The sequence below is a fragment of the Manis javanica genome, chromosome 18 (genome assembly GCF_040802235.1).
Source record: "Manis javanica isolate MJ-LG chromosome 18, MJ_LKY, whole genome shotgun sequence".
Classification (NCBI taxonomy): Eukaryota; Metazoa; Chordata; class Mammalia; order Pholidota; family Manidae; genus Manis; species Manis javanica.
The window spans coordinates 1,124,994-1,152,702 of NC_133173.1; the positions used below are offsets into that span (position 1 = coordinate 1,124,994).

Consider the following 27,709-nt stretch of genomic DNA (forward strand, 5'->3'; position numbering starts at 1 on the left):
GCTCAGCCCTGTGTGTCTATGACGGGGGCACGTGACCTGGCAGCGAGCTGCACATGCATGTGAGAGAACGGTTCTAAAGCAAACTCAGAGGAAAACGTGTCCTGCTGTGCCAGGCCCGGTCCGCATGGGAGGGCTCCACAGAGGGGCCCCAAGGAATGCACCTCATAAAGTGAACTCCGTGGGGGGTGCAAAAGGGAAAATGATCCCCCAGGACGTGTGGTCTGACAGCTGAAACCACCTGCCCCGGGAAGAGCTGTTTTTCCCCAGCTTCTGTATTTGACCAGAGGATGTGGCTTTTTGAAACCGGCTCAGGAGGCCCACCTGGGCAGATGGCAGGAGAAGGGAGGGTCAAGGGCAGGCCCAGCTCTGGCCAAGGCTTCAGCCAGCCAGCTCACCAGACTGGGGTGGGCACTGTCCGTGGGAAGTTTTAATGTGTCTGGTGGGGTTTACAGGGGCAGTGTGAGCCGCCTCTGGGCAGAAGGGTCCTTGCAGTGGACACAGATGGCGGCCCTGGCAGCCAGAGCTGGTGTAGTGGAGGGAGGGGGCCCTCCGCCCTCCCAGATCCAGAGAGGCCCTGGGAGCCGTGAGTGGCCAGGCCTCCTGCGAGCTTCTCTGATGAGGCACAGGGATGGCTGGGGAGGTAGGTCCCTCTCCTTAGGGGGAGAGAGTGTGATGCGAGTCTCCCAGGATGTGGCCTAAAGGCTGCCAACCCCTGGGGGAGCTCAGAGGGGCTTCCTGCGCCAGGGCTGCCGGTAGGATGGGCCTCGGGGGGCTGCCATTCAGAGCAGGAGCCGGGCCCTGCAGCCGGCCCAGCATGGACGTGCCACAGGCCTGTGATAAGAAGCTTCAGGGGAGACTTGAAGCCTTTGCTCATTGGCCTGGGGTCTCTCAAGCCCTCCACCCCAGGCACGTTTCATTTCAGGCCCTGAAAGAGGTGACCTGGGTCCTGGGTGGGGTCAGAGTCGGGGGTGTGGGGGCAGGGAGCCAGGCAGGGTCTGCTGGAGTGGGGATTTGGTTGTCTGAGAATAAAAGCCCCGTCACCCGCGCGGAGAGGCAGGCGGGCCCTCGCCTGGTGCTGCTGGCAGAGAAGTGCTTCCAGGAGGACCGGACTTGCCCTTTGTAGGAGTGGCTGGCATGTTGAGAACCGGGATTTTAGGGGGTTCTATGGGCTGGTTAAGGGAGAGGGTACCTTCCTTTTGGAAACTGACACACTTATAGGAAAGGGCAGCTGTGGAACAAGGACAGAAAGTCCCTCCCCTGGGTCTGGGGGGAGAAAGGGAAGGTCTCACGGCCCGAGGGGGGTTTCCTGGCCACAGGACAGGCCATCAGACACCGGTGCTCATTACTGGCAGATTTGCCTCCCAGCAGAATTCATCTGAAACCCAAGCCCCGGGGTGCAGCCTCAGGTCCTCGCAGGGCGGGCAGGGTCCCTGCTCTGCTGGCACTTTCCCAGCCTTATGCCCCGGACCAGCGCTCCCCTGCCGCCTGTGCCATGCTCTCTGCAGGCCTGCGCTTCTCAGTGGTGGTTTAAGATGACTGCCAAGAACAGGGCTGAAGCTCAGCGCAGGGCTCACCACAGCGACGCTGTGAAGGGCCTCACGGAGCGAGGGCGTGTGTCAGCTCAGCGGCCTTCACGGGACTCGGGTAGCTGCTGGTGTGGATGAGTGTCAGTGAGTCAACAGGTTAGAAAGCAGACACACACGTAAAGCAGGTCAGGCATCCGCTGGTTGTGCCCAGAGACTCGTAGGAGCCCAGCCGTAAGCTCTCCCCAGGAGCGCTGGCTCAGCATCTGCTGACCGAGTGTCGTGGTGACTGTGGAACGGAGCTGCTGCAAATAGCAAGAGTGACTCTGTGTCTTTTTCTCTCAGTATCGTTTCCTCTTAGGTGCATTGAGATACATTGATATAAAAAATTGTACATATCCAATGCAAAGATTTTGATGAGTTGGACCCATGTACACACCCCTGTCACCATCACCGTCACCGAGGTACTAGACGTAGACATCACCTCCAAACATCTCGTGTTCTTTGTGGCTTTTTCCCTCTTTTTACTCCCCGCCCCGCCCATCCCCTGAGTCTTCTGTCCACCTTCCCCGGCTCCACTGTGCTAAGAACACTGACTGTCTGTCCTCCGCGGGTTCTGACGTGCTCATCACAGTGTCTTTACCAGCAGGCCTGGTGCTGTCCACAGTGTGAGACCTGTTCATCCTGCATGCCTGGAACTTTATACCCACTGCCTCCAGCTCCTGGCAGCCAACCCCCTGCTCTGCTTCTGAGTTTGGCCACTTTAGGTTCCTCGTGTAAGTGCGATCGTGCAGGATCTGTCCTTGTGTGACTGGTGTTATTTATTTCACTAAAATGGCCTGAGTTCATCCACATTGTGCAAATGGTAGGATTGCCTCTCTCTAGGCGCAGTGAGATGTTCCACTGTATGTTTCTGCCCCGTTCTCCTTACCCGTTCATCCGTCAGGGGGGTTGGGCTGCATCTATGTCCTGGCTGCCGTGGGTAGCGCTGTAGTGACTGAGGCGAGCACGAATCCCTTTAAGGTCCCCTTCCGGCTCCTATGGCTGGATGCGCACTGCACCCAGATGTGGGACTGCGTCCGCGTGGGGCTCATTCCCAGGTAGGCTCTCCTTACAACAGGTGCGCTGAGCTTATTCACCGGCTTAGCAACACTGGCAGAAACAGACTGCCTTCCCCCGGGGTCCTAGCCAGTATCCCAGGAGGTCTTGGCTCAGTGAGGGCCTCCTGCCCAGCCTTGCTCAATTCCAGTGGCTGAGCTAGGGTGTCGGGCCAGCATCTCCACCCCAGACACCTGGACCCAAGTATTCGGGAGAGGTGGTCCCTGGAGCAAATCCCGGCACTGAAAGGAAGGGGTGCCAGGCCCAGAAGAGCAGGCCTGCCCAGGCCGGGGCGGCCCCAGGGAGTTAGAGGCAGTCCTCATGGGGCGGGGCTCTCCCAGAGAACCGGCAGTGGCTCTGGTCTTCCTGGGAATGCTGGGTGTACTTGGTTGGAGGATTCTGAGTGCGAGACGGAGCCGGTGCCCAGCATGGAGGAGGGTAGGGACAGAGAGGAGCTGCTGGGCAGGGGCCTGTGGGAGTAGGCAGTGTGGCTCTCGGAGTGCCCTGAGCCCTGGCTTACCGGTGGGTGGGTGCAGGCGTTCCAGGGGGTTCCAGAGCGCTGGCGGCACTGGGTGAACTGGGTGAGCCCAGGGCAAGGCTCGGGAAAGCAGGGCCACAAGCCACACTGGGGAGCACAGAGGGAGCGAATTCCTCTCTATCCCAAGCCCCCCCGCTGCCGAGCTCTGGGGAGGGAGCAGGACCTGGAAGCCAGCGAGGAAGCAGATGGTGCCCCCAGGACCAGGTGTGCTCGGCTGTCACCCCGCATGGCTCTGCTGGGGCTGTCTCTGCTTGACCGTCAGACAATTGGGCCAGCATTTTGGTGGAAAAGGGGCAGGACTCCGTAGCTGAATCCCCCTTCCCTCCTCCCCCCTAATACGCTTATAACTCACTTGGCCATTTATTCTTCATTCAACAAGCACCTGTTTTCCATGGCTACAGAGTCACCTGGGATGTAGCCACTCCTTCCCTCTCATGGCGTTGAGTGAATGGCCCCCCATTTCCCAACTGTTCCAGCCGAGATTCTTCAGAGTAATCTGGGGTGCCCAAGGGCTCTGGCAGCAAGGGCCCTGTGCATGGCCCCTGTGCATGGCCCCTGTGCATGGCCCATGCATCCAGTCACCACGGCAGAGCTGCCCAGGGCCCAGACTGGGACCCTGTTAGAGATGCAGATTCTCGGCTGACCCCAGACCTCCTTCTTCAGGAGCCCTGGGGGCCCAGCAGTGTGTGTTCTGCGGCCCGCCAGGCCCCCTGGTGCCCGCTGACGTGGGAGAACCCCTGGTCCAGTGAATCCATCCTGGGACGCCGCGTCAGGCCGCTTGTATCGAGGTCACCTCTGTTGACCTTGTCGGGCTCGTTGGTCTCTGCGTTTAACTCCCCTCCTCAGAAAGATGGGGAATGTGTGGCTTTGTGAAATGTCTTACTAACTATAAAACTCAAGATAAGTGCTCATTTGTGCTTGAAAGGTAAACTGTATGATCCCCGTACCTCCTGAGAGCTCCTTGGAAATACGGACTCACGGGCCCATCCCAGGCCTACTGACCAAGGGTCCACATTGTAATGAGACTCCCAAGGGGTTTATATGCCCCAGAAAGATCGAGAAGCCCTGAACTGAAGAATCTGGCAAGTTACGGCTGGGGTCTTGCAGCCGCTGGGACTGGCACGGAGCAGTAGGGTTGGCCCCAGTGATCCCTGCTGCCCAGCTTGTATCTGCCAGGCCCAGGCCCTGAGGACAGTGGTCGGAGGAGCAGGCTCTGGAGATTGCTGCCCTCTTCTTGCTGCCCAGGGCCCAGACTGCCCAGGTTTGGGCAGGGTCCAGGGCAGCGGAGCAGCTCACACGGCCCTGGGACCTCACACTTGCTCTGCAGTCCCCCCAGAAGGCCCTCTGTCGGGGTCAGGAGAAGGGGTGCCAGGGCAGCACTGGGTTCTCCCACTGTGGGCCAGGAAGCCGGCAAGGCATGGAGGCGTGCCACACTGGTGCCTGGGGGTACCCCAGCTCGAGCAGAGGCACGTGCAGCGGTGTGTGATGCCACGGAGGCCCCTCGTGCGTGTCGTGGAATGTGGTGGACGCCTGGGAAAGGAGCTGACGGCTGTCAGCGTCCAGCCCCCACCCAGTCTGGGCAGCCAGGCCTTCCTCACAGCACCACAGAAGAGCAAGCCCTGCTGTGTGGGACTCGGCCGTCAGCGGGTTCCTTCCGCGCGGGCACGTCAGGCCGTCCTCGGCCCCGCGGGGGTCTGTGAACTGTGAGGTCCACCCCTGTGGTATCAGTTCTAGAAAAAGACGGTCTATTTCCATATGTCGGTCATGAAGGTCTCTTCATGAAACTGTACTTGTGAACGCATAGCTTATTTTTTTTTTTGGAAAACCCAAACTTCATGTTTGGACGGCTGCCGGAATCTGAAATCCCGATCACTTTGAGCAGCCTGTGTCTGGCCGTATTAGGTAACAGAGATGTGGCAAAAAAAGTCCTGATTTTATCTGAGTCAGCAATTCACACGGTCACCGAGCTCTTGTTGTTCGAAAGAGAAATAGTGTTTTAGATGCAAGGAAAGTGTGTTTATCTGACTTCGGCCGCTTTGTGTAGTAAGCAGGTCACTGGAAAGGGCTTCTCTAGCTGGTTGCTTGGGGGCCCGCCCTGCCCTGCCCGTTGGGGTGAAATCCGAGAGTCACAGACCCTTGGTGGTTTCCCGCTGGGCCGCAGCCCCTTCATGCTGCCCCCCAGCTGTCCCTCGGTGCCAGGCTGGCTCTTTCTCACGCTAACTATTTACACAGCCTGCTTGCATTGCTTCCCTTCCTGCCTCGCTGCTGATGCCGCTCAACTGCTCGTGTTCCTCTCATGTTCTGTGTCGGAAGGCACTTCGTGGATCCGGACGGCTTCCCAGCTTGCGCTTCTGGGTTCCTTATCACCGGGGCAGGGTTTTCGCACACACTGCAGGCAGAGCGCTCACCCCAGCCCATGGGTGCTGCTCCTGGGAGTGGGGCGGGCACAGGGCACAGAGGAGGCAGCTGGGGGGTGGCAGGATCCCTGCACCAGGTCTGATGACCTGGCCACGCGACGGCCGTGGCCCTTCACTTTGTGTGAACAACTCAACCTCCTTGGCCTCGGTTTCCTCCCCTACGGACGCAGGTGGTGATGCATCCCCTGCGGGGCCGCCCTAGGGCGGGGGTGACATGGCCGGTGGGGTGGGACTGGCGACAGTGGCTGGGCATTGTGGAGATGTCCTTCACCTTTTAGTAACTGAAGGTCATGTCTGAACACATACAGAGGGGTGACCTTCCAAACTGCCCCTCTTGGTCCACCTATTTCTCTTTTTGCCCATCTAAAATGTGTCCTAGGGTTCACTGTGGATGAGGGGAGGTGGGAGGACGTTGCCCTAGTCTGGCCCAGTTACCGGGGCGGCCCCCCCTTCGCCCTGCGGGAGAGCCATGGGGGGGCAGAGAAGGCACCCTTTCCCATCCTTGTTCCCTCCACTTGTGCACTCGTTCCTTCGCCCAGCACACTGTGGGTCACACTGATGAACAAACCCAACGCGTGGCTCCCGTGGCAGTCACAGCCTAGTGACCACGTGTGACACGGTAACCGTGACAGGGTTAGGGAGGGAGAGTCCACATGGGCACTGAGGACAGACATGTGGGTCTGGCTGGTCCAGGCAGGGGGAGAGGCTGTCGTGGGCGGGTGGTGTGGTGAGGTCTGGCCAGCGCACTGCAGCTGCCTCGGAACCGGGTGGCGGGGTGAGGAGAGCGGTGCCCGCTCCTGGGGCGGTAAGTGCTGGGCTCTGCCATCTGTGCCCAGAGGGCCTGTGGCCGTGTTGGGTGAGAGGCCCCCTTCCAGCTACAGAGTGTGGCGCGTGGGAGCTGCCAGCCTGGTGGGGGGCTGGGTGATGGGGGGCCTGGGGTCCTCCGGGGTCGGGTTAGGATGGCACGCCACGCTTCCTCAGGCTCAGATTCCGGCCAGGAGTCACCACCAGCCTGGCAGCTCTGAACGGCAGGAGTGTCTCTCCCGGGCCTGGGGGTCGAGTCTGAACTCAGGTGTCAGAGAGTCGGCCCCTCCTGTGGGCCCTGAGGGAGGACGGGTCCATGCCCCGCGCCCAGCTCCCGGGGTGGCCAGCAGGCCCGGCGCCCCTGGCTTGTAGGCACATCGCCCCCTCTCTGCCTCTTGTTGCGCAGTGTTCTGCTCGTGATTCTCTGAGTTCTGATTTCCTGCCTACAAGGACACCAGCTATACTGGTGTGACCCCAGTTGGACCTGGTGACGCCCACGACCCTCTTTGCTTTCGGGGCCCACTGCGACCTGCAGAGGTGGAGGGAAGCAGAGGAGCCAGGGGTGCTCAGGCGATGAAGCCACAGGGAGACTGTCCACCTGGTTTCTTCTTTCTCTGCCCAAGTAGGGCTGGGAAGGCTGACTGTGAGGTCTCCAGCGACCCCTGCTCGCTGCCCTCTATTGTCATTGTCATGTCTCTTCAACCAGAAGTGAGCTGGACCCAGGGGAGCGCAGGGGGCCCCTCCTCAGGGGCCCCAACTTGTGGCATCAGGTGCAGAACTCACACCGCCCTTGGATGCCCTTGAGTTCGCGGTGGGTCCCGTGGCGCCGGCGGCCTGTGTTTACAGGCCAGCTTGGCTGTAGTGCGGAATGTGCTCAGCGGGCCCTGCCGGGGAGCAGACCCCGTGCTGTTTGTGTGGCCGAATCACCCTGCTCCGTGCGTCAGCAGGGTCATGATGGGAGGGGGGCCTGCGGGACCGGGCGGGTGACCCCCCTGCTTTGCTCCCAGATCGGAGCACCGGAGGCTGGCTGTCAGGATCAGTCCCTTTCCCCATTCCCTGCCGTCTACCTCCGCACTCCTCCAGGCTGGACCCTCGCCCTGGGAAGGGGGTGCAGCCTGCCTCCCCTCCTCCCCAGCCCCCAGGTCTGGTGGGCCCTGGGCCGCAGTTCAGTCCTCAGGTGTGCCCCCTGCGCTTCCCCATCTCCCAGACTCCCCCCACCTCCCAGCCTGGGCCTCTGTCTCTCTTACCCGCCTTCATCCTGACTTGATTCACTGTCTGATGCCTGAGTCCCACCCACCTCCCCACGGCCTGGGGCCAGACCTGCTGCCTGGCACTGCCCTCCTGGACAGAAGCAGAGCCAGACCCAATCCAGAGCCAGGGCCACTTCCTGCTGAGAGCAGTGGGAGGGCTCCCCTGCGGAGGTGGGTTCAGATGGGGGGGCGGCAGGGGTGCAGGGCAGGGACTGGTGAGAGGGCGATGGCCGTGCTAGGATGCCCGGGGGCCAAGTAAGGCTCGCCTGGAGGCGAGGGGATGATGCGCCCCTGGCTCAGGCCATAGTCTGTGTGATGGGCCCGGCCCCTCAGGCCTGCCTGTGCCAGCCCTCAGGGGGTAGGGACAGAACCGGCTCCCAGATGCACGGCCTGGGTGGCTGGTACCGGCCACCACACCTGCATCTGCCGAGCTTCCTGTGTCGCTGGACCAGGACCCCAGGGCAGTGTCTCCTTCCCGCACCCCTCTGGCTTTCCACATCCCGGGCCCTCCATGTCCCAGGGCCTGTCATGCCTGAGGGGCCCCCCCCGTGTCTGGGAGCCTCCTGTGTCCAGGGGCCTATTGTACGTTGTCTGGAGTAGCAGCTTGGTCAGGGAAGAGGGTGAAGCTGGGGTACCAGGCTTCGCAAGGCTTGAGCAGAGGCTTTCCCAGCAGTGGCCTGGATGAGGGGTGTGCTGTACGTTTTGGGGGACACCTCTGCAAGAACAGCGACTGGTGCACGCGGCCTGCTCCACGGCAGGGCTCCAGGCGTCAGGGAGGAGCTGGGGCACGAGTGGTACCAACATACCCATCCCTTGTGTCTCTTCACGACCAACAGGATTCTGCCCATTGGCATCAGTGAGCGAGCCACCTCCCCTCCACGTGAGGCCCTGGGGCAGTGGGGGAGCCGCCAGCCCCTGCCTGAGCTGAGCTGGGAGGCTGGGTTCAAGGAGGGCTCTGCCCTAACCAGGTGGAGAGCGGTCTCCCCACCTCCCCAGAGCAGCATCTGCCCTGATGAAGGGGCAGGACCAGGCTAAAGTTCCCCTGAGTGGGTGGGCATACGTAATCTCCGTCCCACCAGGAATGTGCCTGGAGTATGCTTGGGAACACTACGTCTTGCTTTACATGCATGCAGAAATTTAACCACGCAAAGGAACATGGGTGCGTTTCTCTGTGATGTGAAGAATCACCCTTCATGTGCTCATTTTTGTACCATGGCTGCTTTTGAAAAGTGGAACATCCAAGTAGTGCATGAAAAACAACAGCCCTGAAAATAAAGCTTAAAAATTCCCAACCCCTAACACAACTGTTCTCAATCCCAGTGCAGATTTCACTGGATCTTTTAAAAATTCTGATGCAGGGCCCCACCCCATCTCTCTGAATTCGACTCTGTCGGGGTGAAGCCCCGGCGTCTGTATTTTTCTAAGGCAGCCCCCACAATGCCGAACCCCAGAGGCTGAGAACTACGCCAGCCCCCATGCGCCCCACTGCCAAAATGACTAAAATAACACAGCCAGTCCAAATCCCTTTTGCCCTAGGAGAGAAATTTCCACAAGATTAAAATTAAAATAAACAAATTGTTAAAAATGTAATCAGTTAGTAACACAACTGAAAACTGAGCAGCATGGACATTTCAAACCCTTAGCCGGAGTCTTATTTCTTAATGAAGTATCTTTTGTCCCAACTCTGATACTCAAGAAATAAATAGACAAAGAGTTCTTTTTCTCCATCTGTAAAATGAAACTGTGACAAAAATAACCCAGAAGTAGTACTGTTTTTAAGCAGATCAAATTATTTTGAGTTACTTTGGGATGTTTGGAAAGACAAATGGACTCATTGCTTCCTGCTTGTATGATTTAGATTTCAGTAATAGTCTCACGTGATGGCCCTATTTTGTAATGGCTTTGGTTAAAAATAACTTGATTGCGAAAACGCCAGTATGATCAAAAAAATTAAAATAGTTTCCTCTCGCTTCACTAAAAAAAAAGAGAGACATGTTTCCCTCAGAAATGTCATGACTCACGGCAAATGGTTGTGCAGAAATATTCGAATGGCACTGACCTGCCCTGTTTATTGCTGTCGCAGGAGAAGCGAATGGAGGAGACTGTCCACATTCAGTTTTCCCTTGGTTTTTGTGGATTCTCTTCTTACACTGCAGCGTAGAGCCTCACCTGCCGGTCGCCACTCGGGCCTCCACCCGATTGGTGGGCTTCAGTCTGCCCCTTGGCAGTGATGACATAAATTATTCCCCAGTGAGCTATGCACAGTTCCATTTTTTAAGCTGGGGTTGGTGCACCTATTCTGAGGCCTAGACACTCAAGAGCTCCATGTGGTGGGGACCCCAGAGGTCCTACAGGACCTTCTCCGGGCCACGCAGCCCTGCAGAACATGCCTGTGAAGAGGGCAGCTGGCTGCTCTTGGCATTCCCACAGCAGCGGGCGGCTTCAGGAGGCGGCCCGTCTGCCCACAGGGACGTCCTCGAGCTCAGCCGGAGCCCTGCCCCGTCCCCTCTGCCGCTGTTCTACGCTGACATTGGTGGGACTGGGGATCTGCAAGCACACAACACACACGTGCGGACTGGCCGTGGCCAGGGTCTGCCGAGGGTCTGGGTCCGGTGTCATGCGTGACTGGCTGGGTGATCTTGAACAGGGTACAGTTTCTCTCTGGGTCTCATTTCTTCTCAGGGCGGCATGGGGGCAGTGCCTTGGAGGGTGCCTGGCTGCCTGTGCTCCGTCCGTGCCCTTCCTCCACTGTGGCCGGGGGCCTTGTCCCAGGGGGAGCCCCTAGACACCAGGCCTGGATGGGGGGAGCACCATTAGGAGGCGTGGTAAGGCTGAAGTAGGTGAGGGGCACCAGCCGAGATGGGGTTCCCGGGTGTCAGCCTCAGCCGGGTGCCCAGGCAGCTCGGGAGAGGAAGTTGCCCTGGAGGTGGGGACCTGATGGCACTTTGCTCCCAGGCTTGTGGGTGTGACCTCCAGGCACCTTCAGGCCAGGTGGCCTCAAAGCACCTCCAAGGACAGGCCTCTGAGAAGATGCAGGGGGCGGGTCCCCCATCAGGTTGGTACAAGGGATCCTGGGGGTCCGGATGGGACCCCAGCAGTGGTTAAGACACCCTGGAAGGAAGGAAGCCCGTGGGTGGACCTGGCGACCCTCTGGATTGCCCTCGAGAGCAGCGGCGTTTGTCCAAACAGAGCAGGTCTCTGGAGCCCCGACCAGGGGCTCAGCAGCCTGGCCAGGGCCGAGGCCAGCACCCCCGGCTGCCCACTCAGTCCTCATGGATGAAAGGGAAGCTCTTTATGGGAGCTCTGGTGTGTCTGGGGGCAAGAGGCACCGATGGCCAGGTGGTGGATAGAGAATTAAAATGATGGATTCTAAGCGGGAAAGCAGGAGGCGCTGGAAACAGTAGTAGGGCCCCTAATCCCCACACTGAGTGTTGGGGGCCTGGAGCAGGGGAAGCATCTCAGGAAGTCACTGTTAACCTGGGGCCTGCAGGATGTGATTGCAGACCAGCTCTTTGTAGGGTCTGGGGTGGCAGCTAGAGTGTCAAGACGGGAAGGTCAGGCTGTGACAGCCCCCGAGGCCAGGACTCACTTAGACTTAACTCAGCGTGCGAGGACCCCACCATGACTTGATTGGCATTTTTACGCATAAAGCCGCCTCTAGTTCAGGGAAGGAAATGGTTTTTATTGGCGTATCCAATATCCAAAAAGAAAAGGAGCTAATATTTACATTCTACATGAAGTTTCTGTGAAGTAACCTCACAAATATTCCTCATTTTTCCTCATCACAAGTCTTTTATTTTTTGCTGTAAATGGGTATCCTGTTGTTCCGGCGCTTTTGTTGAAAAGGCTGTCCTTTCTCCTCTGACTTCCGTTTGTCCTTTGTAAAAAACGAGTCATCTCTGTGTGTGGGTCTCTCTCTTTTCTATTCACACATCAGTGAATAGAAATGTCTCAATGCCTGCAGCTTTATCATGAAATCAGGTAGTCTAAGGCTTCTTTTCCAGAATTATTTTATCTCTTCCAGATCCTTGGAATTTCCATTTGAATTTTAGAATCATCTTGTCCAGTCCTACAGAAGAGCCTGATGGTATTCTGACTAAGGTTGCCCCAAATCTGTAGGTCAGTTTGAGGAGAACTGACATCTTAGCAACACTGAGTCTTCCAGCCCATGAGCCCTGCGTGTCTGTAGTTGGTCCTTATTCTCTTTCAGCAGTATTTTGTTGTTATCAGCGTGCATACCTTCATCATCTATCACATTATCTCTAAGTATTTTGTATTCTTATGCTATTGTAAATGGTATTTTTAAATTTTGATTTCTAATTGTTCATTGGTAGAATGTAGAATAGAGTTTATTCTTTTTCTTACCCGAATGCACTGTCTGGAACTGCCATTATATGTAGCACACGGTGAGAGCGAGCATCTTTTTCCTGATCATACAATTGAGTCTCTCATCATTACGTGTTACGCTGGCCTAAGATTTTCATAGGTGTCTTTTATCTTGAGTTAGTTCCTTTCTATTCAAAGTTTGTTGAGTGTTTTTATTAGGAATGAATGTTGGGTTTTGTCAAATACTTTTACGGCACCTGCTGTGCTGGTAATACGGTCTTTCCTTTTCTAGTTTGTTCATGTGGTAAATTGCATTCTTTGACTTTCAGAAGTTAAGGCTGTCTTGCATTCCTGGGATAAACTCCGTTTGCACATGCATTTTACATATTGTTGGATTTGACTTGCTAACATTTCTTTTAAAATGTTTTGCATCTGTGTTCCTGAGGGATATTGGCCTGTGGTTCTTTCTTGTAATGTCTTTCCTCCACCATCTTCTCCCTTGAACTGACTCGTGTGAGAAAACTGCTGTCATCTTTGTCTTTGTTCCAATGTACAAAATACCTCTTTTTAGCTCTGGCTAGTTTTCAGGTTTTTCTCTTTGTCACTGGCATTGAGCAATTGGATTACAATTTGCCTTAACGTAGTTTCCTTATGTTTATTCTGCTTGGTGCTCATTTAGCATCTTTGATCTTTACATTTAGAGTTTTCATCTATAAGAAATATCAGCTCTTCTTTCTTTAGATGCCTTTTCTGTCTCCATCTTCCTCTCCTGTTTCAGGGACGCCTGTTACATGTAAGTCACACCAGTTACATGCATATTACACTGATCACATGTATGCTACACTGGTTACATGTGTGTTACACTGGTTACATGTATGTTACACAGTTGAAGTTATCCACAGCTCACTGGTGCGCATTTTACTTTTTAAAATCCTCTTTATCTCAGTGGATTTCATTTTAAATACTTCTCTTTACCCTGTCTTCCAGCTCACTTGTCTTTTTTCTGCAATATCCCATCTGCCACTCATTCCATCCTGTGAAATTTCATGTCTAGAATTTCAGTTTTTGCTGTTCTTTCTAATCTTCAGCCAGTGCTTTCTTTGACCTCAGAGAGTTTCCTCGCCTGTATGCACCCGTCAGCACCCTGCCACTGACTCGGGGGATCCTCTGCAGATCTCCGGGGTTCTCCATGTGCGGCGTCTCCCCTCTGCCGCTCTGTCCTGTGAGGTCTAGCTGCCCTGGTCTCTGGTCTCTGCAACCCAGGGAGCCGGCTGGGCTCAGGGTGGGTCCCTGTGCCCAGGACTACAGCCTGGCCGTGCCCTCCGGGTGGTGTGGGGGGGCCGGAGGGCTGTCTGATGGCCCGTGTTTTGGGCACTAGTGTTGTGTATGTTTCTTCGGTTGTTCTGCTGTTTCAGAGGGAAGATATACCTGGTCCCGGTTGCCTCATCTCGCTTGGAAGTTGCAGTATCTCTCTGCATGCCTCTCTCACGGGTCCCCTGTCAGCACTGTTCCGTGATTCCGTGACGATCTCCTGACTGTTCTCTCAGAATGATCGCGATTTGTTTATCACATTCATCTCTTTTTCCTTTTTCTTTTTTTTCCTGGGATTTCTGGCAGAATTTCTCCAAGGATCCTTCTAGCTCCATGGTGGAGTTTTCAGCACTATCATTATTTACTGCCTCCCTTTGGGCTTTCAATTCTGAAATCACGTTTTTCATCTAAGAGCAATCATTCCTGATCTCAGGTCATGTCTCTCTTTTTTTATTTATGAAATTCTCAAATATTGCTGAGATTTGGCATTTCAAGATACTGTCTTTTTTCTTGGCTTCATTTCAGGGAGTGTGTGCGAGGGGGTAGTTCTCGTCTGTGAGCTCACTTCCTCTTTCTGCATTGCTGGATCTTTCCATGCTTCAGCTAACCTGCTCTCCCCCTCGCCTTTTAACCTGCCCTACGTTCCCGACATTTGTTAAGACTAGAGATGGCTTTGGCCAGTTCATATTTCTTTGAAATTTTTTTTAGGTCGGGGGCCTGCTGCCTGGGGGTTGCACCAGGATGCTACAGGCAGAGGGGCCATGTGCCCTGACCGTGGCGGCTTGGTGGGCAGGAACACCTCCAGTTCTTCTAACTGGACAGTGTCCTTGGGAGCAGCCGCTCTTCCCTCCTCAGGGCAGACCGGCTGCTGTGAGTCAAGGTGACGTGAAAGCTCTGCCCCTGGCCTCTGTGGCCAGGCCCTGGGCCCCCTCTGCTCTGCTTCCTGACTCCTGGGCTCTTTCCTGCCTGCAGTCTGGGGTCCTCTGTCAGAGGATCCCTGCACCCCCTGCCTGGGCAGCCCTTCCGTCTGACCCTGTGGATCCACAGGGCTGCCCATGTTCACTCCCATCCCCTCGTAGGGATACTGTTTCGTGAAGAAACCCTTTAATATTTCTGATCTAGTCAAGGCCCTTCCACTGGTTCTCTGCATGGATGCAGATGTTTCCTGCTACATTTGTATTTTTTGATCATCTCATCAGCAGTTGGGAGGGGCAGCAAGGCACGATGACAATGCGAAACTGCCTTCTTGAACTACAGGTCAGCCGGGCCCCTTTCTGTACAGCAGGCCCGAGGAGGGCGAGGCGGGCCATCATCTCTGTTAGATCGCAGCCCCCTTGGGCCTGCATTTCTGGCATTTTTGTGGCGTGATACCCCAAGAGGAATGTATTTCTTTAAATCACACTGCAGCATTTTCTAAACAGGATGAGGCGTTTGTACTTTTGTCCACAGATTAAATAGCAGAAGAGGAGCCGGCCGCGGGGGGCCTGCGGGGTGACGGTTTCATAATGAATAGCAGAGCTTGGGCGCACTCCTGTGGCCCTGTGAGTCCCGCCCAGGCATGTCAGGAATGCACCCGGGGCAGGGTCGGTAACTCGGGGCTTTACAGAGAGCTCAAGGCCCCGTGGCTCAGGCGGTGGGTGGACGGTGTGGGGCTCTCTGCCCTGGTATGGATTCACCCCGAGCCCCAGCCTAGATCTTGGAATTGTGCTTCAGGCGATTAACCCTTTGATGCAACAAGCATATTTTTGCTGCCCTCTTGCAAAGTTGCTGTGTGCCTCCTGCCTAGTTAGTGTCTCCTTAGCACCTTCCCCAGACGGCAGGGTGGGGCTGAAGGATTAACGCTAACCAGACTGCTTGGCAGAAAGCCTCCTTCGGAGCGTCTGCAGGGCCTGTTTCCTGTGCTCAGGCCCGTTTGCCAGCTGATCGGGGCCCCTGGGAGCCTTCCTGTCCCTTTTGTCACTCTGTGGCTGTGGCTGGTCAAGCCCCAGGGCGCAGCCGCCATCATCCCTGGTCAGGAAAGCAAGGGGCTCAGAGGAGGGTCGGCGGCCCTCAAGCCTGTCCCTGGTCCCTGAAAGCAGCGCTCTGTGCCAGGCAGCCAGGAGCGGCACTGTCCCCGGCAGCTGGGCCCCACGGCTGGCGTCTCCCTGTCCCGAGTGTCAGAGATATTAGTGCTAGTCTTACAAGTTTTTGCTTCCCCAATCTCAATTACTGATATTCTTACATTAAAACACAAATCACACCGTTTTGCTCAGGAAGTTCTGAGGCCATTAGAAGTTTTGCTTTCACAATATTGTGGCCTTTGCAAAGCACACTCAAATATTTATTGCTGACAACATCAAGGGATGGATGGGTCTGTGGGAAGCATGTTCCTAAACCTCTGGAGTGTGACAGGAAGCAGAAGAGCCCAGGCTCGACACCCCTGCTTGCTGTGTGCCCCAGCCCGTGTCACGTCCCCCACCGAGCTCCAGCTGGGCAGCCCTTACCCCTTCTCAGCCCCTCCAGCCCGCGCGGTGCCCTGATGCCCTGGCCTGACCCCTTCCCCTCTCTGTGGGGTTTTGCCCTTTGTCGGGGCTGCTCCTCCAGCCCCCGTGGAGTTTGTGGATAGGGGGGCACAGCATCTTGTTGCCCCCTTGGTGAGCCTGGCACAGCTTCCGCTGTGAAGTTTCTGTTGAATGGAGTTAATTAATAGACTTTCACCACCACCAGCATCCAGATGTTCATGAGCATCCATGTACCTATTTTTGACAATATTATTTTGGGAAAAAAAAAAATCCTTTCCCTGCCTGGACAGCCATACAGACCAGAAATGTGTTTGTTGATTGGGCTGGTTATAGGGGGGGCCTGTGCCCCTGGGCTAATGAGAAGATGTCAGGGGCAGGGCTCCCAGGAGCTGCTCGGGGTCCTTGTGCCGGAGGGAAGTCTCTGTTAGGCTTGGGGCAGGGCGGGCGCACTTTCGGGAGAAGCCCCTGGTCCTGGTCTTCAGCTCTTTAGGAACCAGGGGCCCAAGAGGCCCGTGGGGCTGCCCGGGAGCTCCTGAGGTTGTAATTAGGCCACCTATGGTCAGCCTACATGGCCGACGGTTGTGACTCAGCACTGGGTGCCTGCCGTATGGGAAGCACCCTGGCCTGGGGGGCACAGAGGGGCTCAGTCTATGGCCAGGTGTGTCCACAGAGCTTGAAATCTGGAAGAGAGGAAGGCCATCCGCCTAAGTAGCAGCATGTCGGGGGGTCAAGGCAGGCAGTAGGTTCCCAGGCCCACCAAGGTGCCCATCTCCTGGCTCTCCGGTCAGACATGAACCCAGTTTCTGTGGGGAAGGGGTTTTAATGACACGATCAAAGCCCTGAGTCAGCTGGCCTTATCTACGCAGGTCTGACCCACGGAGGAAGCCATTTAAAAGCAGAGGCTTCTACAGGAGGCGACCGAAGGGAGAGCCAGAGATTTGAACCACAGGAAGGACCCAGTGGGTGGCTGCTGGCTGTGGAGATGGGGGGCCCGGGCAGTGCTTTGGGAGTGGTATCCTGAGAGGGCCCTGCTGGAAGCCAGCGGGAAGTGGGCATCTCGGGCCAACAGCTGTGAGGAAACCCGTCTAACAAGGACACGCTTGGAGGCAGGTCCTGCCCGGAGCCTCCTGCTGAGGACCCCGCCCAGCCAGTGCCTTGATTTTGACCTCGTCACTTGCAAGGAGCAGAAAACCCAGTGAAGCCCAGCCCACCCTGGACCTACAAACCCTGAGCTCCTGCGTGGGTGTTGTTTCAGCCCCTGGGGTGTGGTGGCCTGCTGCGCCGCAGTGCGGTCGAATGCAGGGGCCTCCTGTTCAGGGCGGCAGCATCCCTGGGCCACAGGGATTTCCAGGCGAGTGAGACTGGGCACCCGCCCGAGAAGCTAGCAGGTCATTAAATGACTGTAGATACAGGTTTGAAATAGGAGGGCCGGGTCACAGAGGGGATATGTACAAACGTGCTCTTGGTGGGGAAACTATGAAGAGGAGAGGCCTTCTCTCTAAAGCAAGAATTCAGAGTGAGGGGGCGGGGGAAGCACTTTTAATACCCTTCAGTTCACGACGTCACCATTATGTTCTCCACTAAGTGTCCGCAGCAGGTTGAGCCGTGGACTCCGACCCGTGCAGCCCCTGGGGCAGCGCCAGCCCGGGAGGTTCGGCCGGAGCAGCATGAGGAGCAGCGGCCCCTCCAGTCGGGGCCCCCAGGCTTTCTTTGGGCTGGAGCCTGTGGCTCCGGGTGCTAACTCGCCGTTAAGGACTCTTGGCGAGCGTGTCTGGCTCCCCCAGGGTCTGCATCGCCAGTGCGCCGTTTCCTTCTGAGCGGCCTGGAGCGCTCTCCTGGCCCTAGAGGCACCTTGCAGACATGCCCAGGAGCAGAGGAGCTCCAGGAGGGATGGGGGGGGGGCGGTGGGCAGGCGGCGTGACCCTAGCCGATTCTCCCCACCTCCCACCCTGATGCCTGCCTTCTGTGGCCACCTTACAAGGCGTGACCACATGTATGTAATCTGTCGTCCAAAACTGGGCCCTTGAGAGTAAAAAGAGGTTCCACTGTTGACTATGCTGGGACTGTAGGCACAAGCCAGGCCTGCCTTGGGCAAGCTGGCACTGTGGTCCCTCTGCGCATGCCAGGCCTGGGTGGGGGCTCCTCCCGTAACCGCACCCGACCGCAGATGCAAAGCTACTCCGAGTCCCCAAGGAGTGGCTGAGACAGGCGAACGCATCTAATCGCTGCGATCAGAAGGAAGAACAGAAAAGCAGGAAACACACCGAGAGTTACGAAAACCCCTTGCATGTGCCCGGCTAGATTTCTGATCCTGAACCAGGCACAGGCTGGCCACAGTCCCCTGTGGATGGCTGGGCTCCTGTCCCCCCCGCTGCCCGTCTGCCGCTGTCTGGTGGGTATGCTCAGTCTCTGTGGAGGGGGCGGCCCCCGCTTCCCAGAGCAGTCGGTGCAGCGAAGAATACGGACCGGTGCTGAGTCCTGGCTCCCCGCCGCCCGGCTGGGACACACATCCTGCCCGGACTTCAGCTCTCTCGGGAGTAATACAACCCGCTGAGCGGCAGCAAGGAGGGGGCGTTCTGGGAGTTACTGCCCGGGGTGCCAGCGTTGTTCATGGAGAATTAAAAGCAGTAATAAAGCCTTCTCACGGCTAGTCTGCTTTCCACCGTCAGCCGGCAGCAGCAGTCCTTGGCCACGGCCGAGGTCTAGTATTTCTCCCTCCGAGACTGACGCGTCCGGTGCCCTCTCCACCCCACCTGGGCTCACCACTGCGCCCTCCTTCCCAAGGCTGTGATGTAGGTTAAGCAAAATAATACATGGGAAATGCTTCAGAATACCTGGCCCTTCGTAAAATCCTGCTGCTTAGAGCTCGTTTCAGTGTCTGAGGACCGCCTCTCCACAAAGCCGCAGTCCCAGCAGCTTTAAAAGCCAGATTCCTGAAGGGAAAGGAGGCACAGGTGGGAGGGGCACCACGTTGCCTGTGAAGGATGCTGATCGCCTGGCTGGTGCGGGCCCTGGTCCTGGGACCAGTCACTGCGGACACAGGTGGAATGAGGCCCCGAGGTGGGTCCCGCCCACCAGGGGCCCCCGCACCGGTCACCGGTCACCAGTCACCGAGCGAGGTGGGTGGGATCGGCAGGGAGACGGCAGCTCCTCCCTGGCTTTCCTAGCGAAGGAACAGCCCAGGGCTGTGCAGGGGCAAGTCCGGGTGATGGAGCAGCAATGTCCCCTGGTGGCTCTGCTGCACCCCCCAGGGCCCCATTCCCCCCCCCCCCCGTGAGAGGACAGCAGCTTGGCTGCGACTTGAGAACTGGCAAATTTGCACCCTTAGCCCTGTCTGAACACCTACGAGGCTGAGGAAGAAGCGCCCGCCCCCAGCAGGTGGCCGTCCTCCGCAGGCGGGCTCCGTAGGTGCGCCTCTTGCTGTGGGGCTTGCTCTGCAGAGGCCTCGTGTGCGCCACCCGGACGGCCCCTGTGGGTGTCTGTGCCTGTGTGCACAGCGTGGTCACCCTGCAGGGAACGGGCACACGCCGTCCCTGGAACAGCCCCCGCGGCCTTTCCTGGCCTCTGGTCCCCGCTCCCCGGGCCACGCATTTTCGGATGTCATGTGTTGTCTGTCCTGGGGCCCTTCCTTTGCTGCGGTTCCTTGTCCTTTTCCCTTGTCCCTCCCTTGCTGTTTTGGTTTTCCTCCTTTGTAAACCAAGATAAGATGTTTCCAGTTTTCTTAAGGATTCTTTTGAAGAAATGATTCTAATTTTTATTTGCATTTCTGTGGTAGCCTGGGGAGCTGTTTTATGAGCACAAAGCCTGCTTTTGTGATCTCATCCAAGACAAACTTGAGTCTTCCTTGCTAAAAAGGTTACTGCTGATCAAAATAATACTTAAAAAAAAATCTTCTTGAAAACAGTAACAAAAGGGCCCTCTGCCCATAGGGAAAGGTCCTCAGGTCCTGGAATCCTTATCCTCATTATTCCAAAGCAGGAGCCAGAAAGGGAATATTCTTGGCTAAGTAGGCCATACAGTCTGTCTCATAACCACTCAGCTCTACCGTGTTGGCGTGAAAGTAGCCATTGATAATAAATCAATAAATGGCAATGGCTGTGTTCCAACAAACGCTTAAAAACCATGTAGTGAGCGAACCAGGTTTGAGCCGTAGGTTGCAGTTTGCCAACACTCGTTCTAAAGCATTTCATGCTTTTCAGTGGCCCTAGAAAAATCACAGTCAAAAACCCTGAGATTTGCCACGATTCTTCGTGTTTCATGGTGTGGAAGCACCGAACGCCGTCCAGCACGCTGGCTGCAGCCTCCCCAGGAGCTGTTGAGGCGGAGCCCAGGCCCCGAGATGCGCAGCCACAAGAAGACGCTCCTCACCCGAGGCAGTGACTCCGTTGTCAGGGCTCGAGCCGAACATGACGCGGATATTCTTTTTCCTGCACCATTATTTGCCACATTTTTTTTGTCCTGTGGAAAACCTTGGGGTGACTTAACGCTCAAGAGAATATTGCCTGCTCAAAATAATACCATAGAACCTTTCAGATAACGTTTATGATTAAATCCTTATGAGTTTATGTCGTGATGTAAAGTGGAAAAACGTAACCATGGAACGTCAGCTAATTAAAAGAAAAGAACAGGGTTGCATAAAGACTGATAGGCAATATGCCTAAATGCCGTGCGTGCTTCTGTAGAGAAAAATTGGGGTTTTTACTCTGTGTGTGTTTGATTTTTCTAAAAAAGACCACTTCAGTTTTAGAACTAAAAAAGCATTCTGAGGAGAAAATAATGAGGTCTTCACCCTTGTAGCCTGAGGCAGTGTTCTGTGCCTCATTCTAAGGCCTTCCCAAATGCCCTCCTTCCTAAGAGGAGTCGGGAGGCAGGGCCGGGCTGCGGGTGACTGTGGCCGGGCCACTGTCCCCTCGGGCGGGACTCGGGACCTGCCAGCCACTTCCACTCCAGCTTCGGACCCCTCCAGCCTGGACGTGTTAGCAGCTGGTGGGGTTCTCCTTTGTCCGGCGAAAATCCCCCGCTGCTGGCTGTGCGGGCAGGTAGCCGGGGCCTCTGGACGGAGCTGGTTCTGGTGACTCCGTGGCCCTTCTTGCTCCGGCTGGACACCAGGGCCTGGAAGGCACGGTGCGTCCATGCGGAGAGAAGGAAACCGGGGTGTTGAGGGCCCAGGTGCTGGGCTCTCCCTGAATCTAGGGGCTGGTGGGGCCACAGGGGCAGAGGGAGGATCGTGGGGGCAGTGCCTCTGGGAGGGGGGCTTTTGGGGAGGAGGCCTGGGGTGGTGCTGGGGAAGGAGCAGGTGAAATAGCACATCTCCTTGCTGAGCTGTCTGCTGGGGGCTCAGGGTAGGTGACCCCACGCCCGCTTGCCTGTGGTGGGAGTGTGGCCCCCCACCCATTCCTGGGACTCCCTGCCCTGTGCCGGGGTCGGCCTCTTGCACACACCTCCTCCCCACATCTCCACTGCTGCTCAGTTCGTCAGGAATCCCGTTTGCACACAGCCTTTCATGAGCATACCTGCACAGGGTCAGGCACGCTTTCTTTCCCGAGGAGGAGCCTGGAAACTGGGTTCATTGTGCCCCAGGAAACTGGAGAAGCACCCAAAAAAATAAACGCCGCAGCCACTGTCTGAGGCCGTGGCAGCAGCTCATGGAATGTGTTTTCCATTTCCTTGTGTTCCGTGGCTTGTGTGCTTTGTGGCTGTGATTCATTTCCAGAGACACTTTGGAAATCTGACAGGCCCTCGTGCTGGCCTGCTTCACAGCCGAGAACATCCGCCATTTGGGAGATGATGGAGCGAGTGACAGTTCACACTAGTGATGCCGTCTGCGCGTGAGACGGACAGGTGTCAGCCTGGGGCAGCAGGCGGCCCAGCCTGGCAGCTGCGGGGGCCCCCTGCGTGGGTGGTGCCAAGCTCTTAAGGGAGGGACTGAGCTCCTCTGGGGGAACCCAGCTGTGCTGCACACGTCTTGCCGGGGACCTGCGGTGGGCGGTGAGCGTGGGGCCCCTGGTGTGTGTGGGGTGCCATGCACCCGTGAGCCCCAGCCCCCATGGGGGTGAAGGCCGCTCTCCCGCCACTACCTACCCCCTTCTGCTCCCCCCTCCCCCTTCTCTCCGCACTGTTCCTTGGTCTCTGTTCTCACCCACTAGCATGTAGTGGCCTTGGCCTGTTTAACTTTTTGTACTAAAATTGGTGTCTGGCATGTTGTAGGTGGAGTCTGACAAAGCAGACGGCTGTGTAACCGCTTTTTGCAGAAAACATACGTTTTTACTTGTATGATGTCACTCCTTGTGTTTCCTGCCAGAGAATGCTGGGAATTCCAAGGGACAGTTTGCGTGGCCCTGCTTGTCCTGGTTTGTTGAGCACTTAGAGAGAGTGCCATGCAGCCCAGGGGCTGGGCCCAGGTGCGCTCCGGGGTCAGGCAGGGCTCAGGCGCATGTCCTTCTCTCTCTCAGGCCGGATCTTGGACCTGAAGACGGGGACCGTCAAGAAGGAAGGGCAGCAGTCGTCCATGAGGATGTGCATGGGGTCGCGGAGGTCCTTCATCTGCAGGATGAGGTCTGCGTGGGGCCCCGCGGGCTGAGGCTGGGCCGGCCACCCTGTCCTGCTTTGCCATGGAGCCTTGGTGGGCTCTGTGCAGACCCCCCCAGGCTGGCACAGACCTCCTGCTGGGGCCTCTTGGCTGGGGCGTGGGAGCCCACCGACTCCTGGGTCTGACTGGGCAAACCTTCGGATGTTCAGAGCCTGGGGTGCTGCGAGCGGCTCCCGGAGAAGGCGCCTTAGAGACCAGGGCCCTCCTCTGTACCCGCTGGTCCTCAGCCCCAGCAGCGATTCCCAGGGCCAGGGCGGGAGGGAGAGTTTGCACGGCCAGGAAGCTGGAGCCTATGAAGGTGCCTCTGTTGACCAGCTGGCAGCATCCGCTCTGAGTTGCTGTCTGCTCAGGCCTGAGAGGCCGCATGCTGTGGTCATGCCTCCCTTGTGTCCTGAGAGCCGGCCAGTCACCCTGAGTGGTCCGCGGGACTGAGCACGAGCAGGGCCCTCCTCCAGCCTTCCCATAGGTCTCCCTTCTGGGCTGGGTCCCGAGACAGTTCCGGTACATACTGCAGAGCGGTCACACTGCCGGTGATGTCCGGAATCCGGGGCACGCAAGCCCACTTCTCTGTGCCCGAAGGAGATTGCTGTAGGGCCACCTGAGAAGGTGTGCAGGCAGCAGGCAGGCCCACCCTCCTGACTGCGGCACTGTGTGTCCAGCCAGCTGCCCGGGTCTCATTCATTCTCACTGTTTGCCAAATCCTAGGTGTGGAAATGCTCCTCTGGACCACCTTCCTCTGAGCAGAATCACCACCATGAGAAAAAGGTTCAGGTCAGTAGCCTTTCTGCTGTGTTGTGGGCTCTGCTGTGGACAGCTGGCCTGTGCCAAGCTAGGGAGTAGCCGGGCCTGCAGAGGGCCTCCGCATCAGGGTGGGAGACATGCATATCCAGGCTGCAGCAGGGCGATGGGGAGGGCGCTGGGCGGGGTTTAGTTTAGTCTCTCAGGCCTGGGTGGAGGAGGGAAAATGGGACAAGGTGGATGAGTGGACCCAGTACTCAGATGCCAAAGGGTCACAGACTGAGGCCTGGGGGTCCAGCACAGGCCCACGGATGCTCTTTCTTTAGGAACGGCCTCGGACCTGTGAAGGAGGGAGAGGCGCAGTACGCTGTGGTGCACTGCACGGGGTACATCAAGGCCTGGCCTCCCGCAGGTAAGCAGAGCCTGCCTCTGTGTCCCCGGGGGGCTGCGTGCTGCACTCGACTTCCCACGGTGCCCGTACAAATGTTTCACAGCAAGAGGCAGGAAAATACTCTCCTTTGTAGTTAGAATGTAATGATCTTCGTAACTGGAAAAAGTCCGCTACCTAAACAAGGGTTTCTGCAGAGAGCAGCCCTGTGAAGTGACTGGAGGGTCAGCGGCCCAGCCTGTGGTCTGTCCCCCGGGGCCCATGTGGCATGACAGGTGCACCCAAGTCATTAGGGAAACGCAAATTGAAACCACAGTGAGACACCGCTGACTTTCACTGCGGTGGTTAAACCGACGACAACAGGCAGTGGTGAGGGTGTGCAGCAGTTGGGGTGTACGTGGTGACAGGGCGGGCCTCTGGAGAACAAGTGGGCGGTTCCTCCATGTTCCGCCTGGAGTCAGCGTGTGACCCAGCAGCCCGACTCCTGGATGTCAGCTCGGGGGGAACCGAGCGCATGCTGTGTCCACGAAGAAACTTGGCGTGTGTGGTTGCGGTGGCCCCAAAGTGGACACAACCCAAATGTGTGCATCAGCTGGTGAGTGGATAGGTAACAAGAGGGTGATCACAGAATGAATAGGGTCAGTGGTAGAAGGGGTGCAGGTTTGGTCCCTGCCCTCGGAGGGCCTTGCAAGCATTGTGCTGGGGGTGACAGAGGCAGACACAGAGGCCGTGTGCTACACGACCTCCTCTACGGGAACTGTGTGGGGCAGGCACCTCCACTGGGCAGAAAGCGGGTCTGTGGGTTCCAGGTGTGCGGTGACCGCCGGTGGAGCAGCGTTTCCTCGGGGTTGACCATGATCCTCTAAAGCCAGCGGGGACGTATGGACCTACCGAAGGTGTGTTCAGATGGCAGTTTCATGGTACCTGGGTGATGTCTCAATGAACCCACCGTCAGGCAAAACGTGCGTGGCGTTAGGCCACTTGGCCGCTGGGTCTGTGTGTCTCAGGGAGCCACTCAGGTCAGCCTGGGGGCAGCAGGTGCTCCGCCCTGCTGGACGGAGATTCTTCACATGTCAGTCAGGTCAGCTCGATGCACAGTCCTGCCGAGCACGGCTGCACCCTTACCGGTCCCTCGCCTGCCTGGTGGTGTTGGTCTCCAGCTCTGACAGTGCGTCTGCCGTTTCTCCTTGTACTTTATCCGTTCTTGCCTCCTGTCTTGACACTGTTGTTTGGTTCATACCAGCTAAGGATTTTTATGTCTTCTTGGAGAATTGATGCCTTTCTCATTCTGTAATGCCCTTTTTATCCCTGACAATTTTCCCTGCTCTGGATTCTGCTTTGTCTGAAATCAGTAAAGCCGTTCCAGCTTTCTTCTGATCCCTGTTAGTGTTAGTATGGAACAGCTTTCTCCATCCTTAGGACCCGACTGTGTCTTTATGTCTAAAGTGACATCCTTGTAGACAACACGTAGTTCGGTGCAGCGTTTTTATCCACTCCGACCGTCTCTCTCTCCACTGGTGTATTTGAACCACTCACGTTTAATGTGATAATGTATAGTTTGGTTAATGCCCAGCATGTTTGCTGTCATTATATTTGTTCTTTGCTCCTTTTCTCCCCCCTCTTTCTTTTGGCCTTCTCTGTTTTCATTGAGCATTTTATATGATTTTATTTGCTTTCCTCTCTTAGCACATGAATTATATTCCTTTAAAAATATCTTAATCATTTGGCGTAAGTTTGAAATACCGATTTAAATCCACTTCGAGTGACATTAGACCACTTCATGGGCAGCGCAGACCCTCATGGTTCGCTCTGCCCTCCTCCCTCCAGCCTCTGAAAATATCGTTCTCGCCCACTTCACTCAGCCATGGGTGTCACCGCCCAGACACTGGTGCTGTTTCCATTTCGAACAAGCAGAAATGTCTTCATGCAGTGAAGAAGAATACAGACAGAAGATTCTATTTCCCCTTAGTTGATTCCTTCTCTGGCGCTCTTCCTTCCTTTATGCAGATCCGAGTTTCTGACCTACGTCATTTTCTTGGGAGATACGAGATAAGATCTGCAATCCCTCAGGACCTGCCGCCCATTCTGTGCTGCTCTGAAGCCGCAGGAGGTCTAAGCCTGCAGGCTGGTCCTGCCGGGGGCCCTGTTGCTCACTCCACAGCGTGGCCCATCTTGCCCGAACTGTGCCCCTCAGATTCTGTCCCAGCTGCTCGTCTGATGGTGGGGGTCCTGCCTGGTGTCCGATGCTGACGTTCTTTTGCTCAGACTCTGGTCATTTCCACAGCGACTTGGAGGGACGGGAGGTTAGTTAGCGAACTGACCTCACTTGGCTCTTTTGAGTCCAGAGCACCAGTTGTACCTCCAAACTCTGCTTTGCAAAATAGGGCGTCCATTTCTTTAGGTCCATTTCTTTAGTCACCAGCAAACTGAAATGCAAACTGCCTGTAGGTCAGCATTTCCCCAAAATACCTTCCAAGACCCTAAGTCCCCAGGGGAACCCACGGGAGAAGAGCTCCCCCCCCAGGTTGCAGAAGGAATTCTCTGAGCAGGCCTACAGAGAGGAAGGCTCTGTATCTTAGTTTAAACCATGCTTCCCGAACGTATTTGGCCAAAAAAACACTTTTTTTTTTTTTTTTTGCCTAAAACTTATTAATACTCCTCAGAGAATATTTTGGAAGCATGGTGTGAGCAAGTGGCCTGAATTGCTTACAGGACAAAGTGGTTATTTTCTTGCCCGCGTTTGGTGGAATGCAAAAATATGTCTTAATTTGGATGTGAGGATGTTGAGTCCCAGGGCACACCCCACCCAGTGCGACTGAGAACCAGCCCAGTGTCCCGTGAGGGCCTGCACAGAGTTAATGCAACCGCGGCGAGGAGTGGAGACGTACTTCCGGCCGAGGCTGAGTGTCCAGTTACATTCCGTCTGTGTGTTGTTTGTGTCACTCAGGATTTATTTAGACCTGGTGTTCGTGAGCAGTGTTTCCAAAGACAAGGTAATTTAACGTAGAGCTAAACGGGCTTGTGAAACCTATTAGGGAATTGTTGAAATCTGTTAAAATCGTTGGAATTGTCCTCTTCCTATTAGAAGCTACTTTGATAAATGGGGCAGTGCCTGCCAGGAAGCCTTCCCTCCTGGCACCGCTCCTCCTGGCCTGGCAGCCTCCCCACGGCCGTCTGTTCCTTTCTGTGTTAGGACACTCACCGCGTGGCACCATGACCAGCTGGCTCTCTGTCCGTGCCAGCTCTTTGTGAGCAGGAACCCGGCCTCGGGCATGCTGACTCTTTTGTCTCAGCACGGCCCTGGGCACTTAGCGGGAGCTCAGAAAGTGTGTCCAGTTTGACTGGTCATGTGGCTCAACTCGGACCTGGCATTGGGACCACAGAACGTCAGCACCTGAGAGCCCCTTGAAGGGTGTCTCAGGCCAACGCTCCTCTCTGTGGAGGGGCCCCTAAGCCCTGCAGGTTCTGTGTCTCCAAGGACCCTGGTGTCTCTCCTCTGCCCCGGGACACAGCCCGAACCCCGCAGAGGAAGCCTGCAGCCAGGCAGAGCTCGCAAGAGGCCAGCTTGGCAAGGGGATGACCCTCCCTCTTCGGCCCGTGCTGAGGATGGCCCCGTCGGCCTCACCGTGGGGATGAGAACCGGCTGCACTGGGCGCCACGTGCCAGCTCTTTGTTCAAAGCTTAACGTGCATGTTCCCATCCGGCACCTGGGGCAGCCCTGCGGAGTAAGACCGATGGGTGTTACCGTTTCATGGATGAGAATGGTTGTTAGTCCCTGTGTGGAGCTTAGAGTGGCCGAAGGACATACATGGTGGGGACAGGGCTCTGCCGGTCAGTCAGTGGGAGCCCTGAGTCACCATCGAGCCACCCAGTCCCCATGGACTTGTCTTCCGTCTCTGGTGGTGCCGGGTGCAATGACCATTTTCCCTTTAAAGCGGCCTTTCCTGGAACCAGTTCCGCCACCCGATGCACTCAGTGTGGGGCCTCCGTTGGGGCGGCCTCTCTGAGTCCTTGGCATCCAGAGAAAATCTTGTCATCACCATATCAAATACAAAGAAAATGTGTGCCTTCCTAGACTGAGGGCTGTGTGCTCTGAAAAATTCCCTCCAAAGGATACAAATGGCTTCTTAGCTCCACGTGCTTAGGCCACGGGCCACTTTCTAAGAGGCCCCCGTGGTGGCCGGTGTGCTGTGGAGAGGGGCATCAGGAGAGCCCAGCCACCTGCA

At 56.5% G+C, this 27,709-nt stretch overlaps 1 protein-coding gene across 7 annotated transcripts in view; it reads left to right on the forward strand.

The window, feature by feature from the left end:
- Nucleotides 1-27,709, forward strand: part of ARNT2 (aryl hydrocarbon receptor nuclear translocator 2) — a 120,949-nt gene that overhangs the window by 56,763 nt on the left and 36,477 nt on the right. For all 7 annotated transcript variants that reach the window (XM_037013550.2, XM_037013552.2, XM_037013555.2 and 4 more), the window contains exons 6-8: nucleotides 22,221-22,323; nucleotides 23,063-23,128; nucleotides 23,422-23,507. In XM_037013550.2, coding sequence (XP_036869445.1) covers nucleotides 22,221-22,323; nucleotides 23,063-23,128; nucleotides 23,422-23,507 — 255 coding nt within the window. The remainder of the gene's footprint in view (nucleotides 1-22,220; nucleotides 22,324-23,062; nucleotides 23,129-23,421; nucleotides 23,508-27,709) is intronic.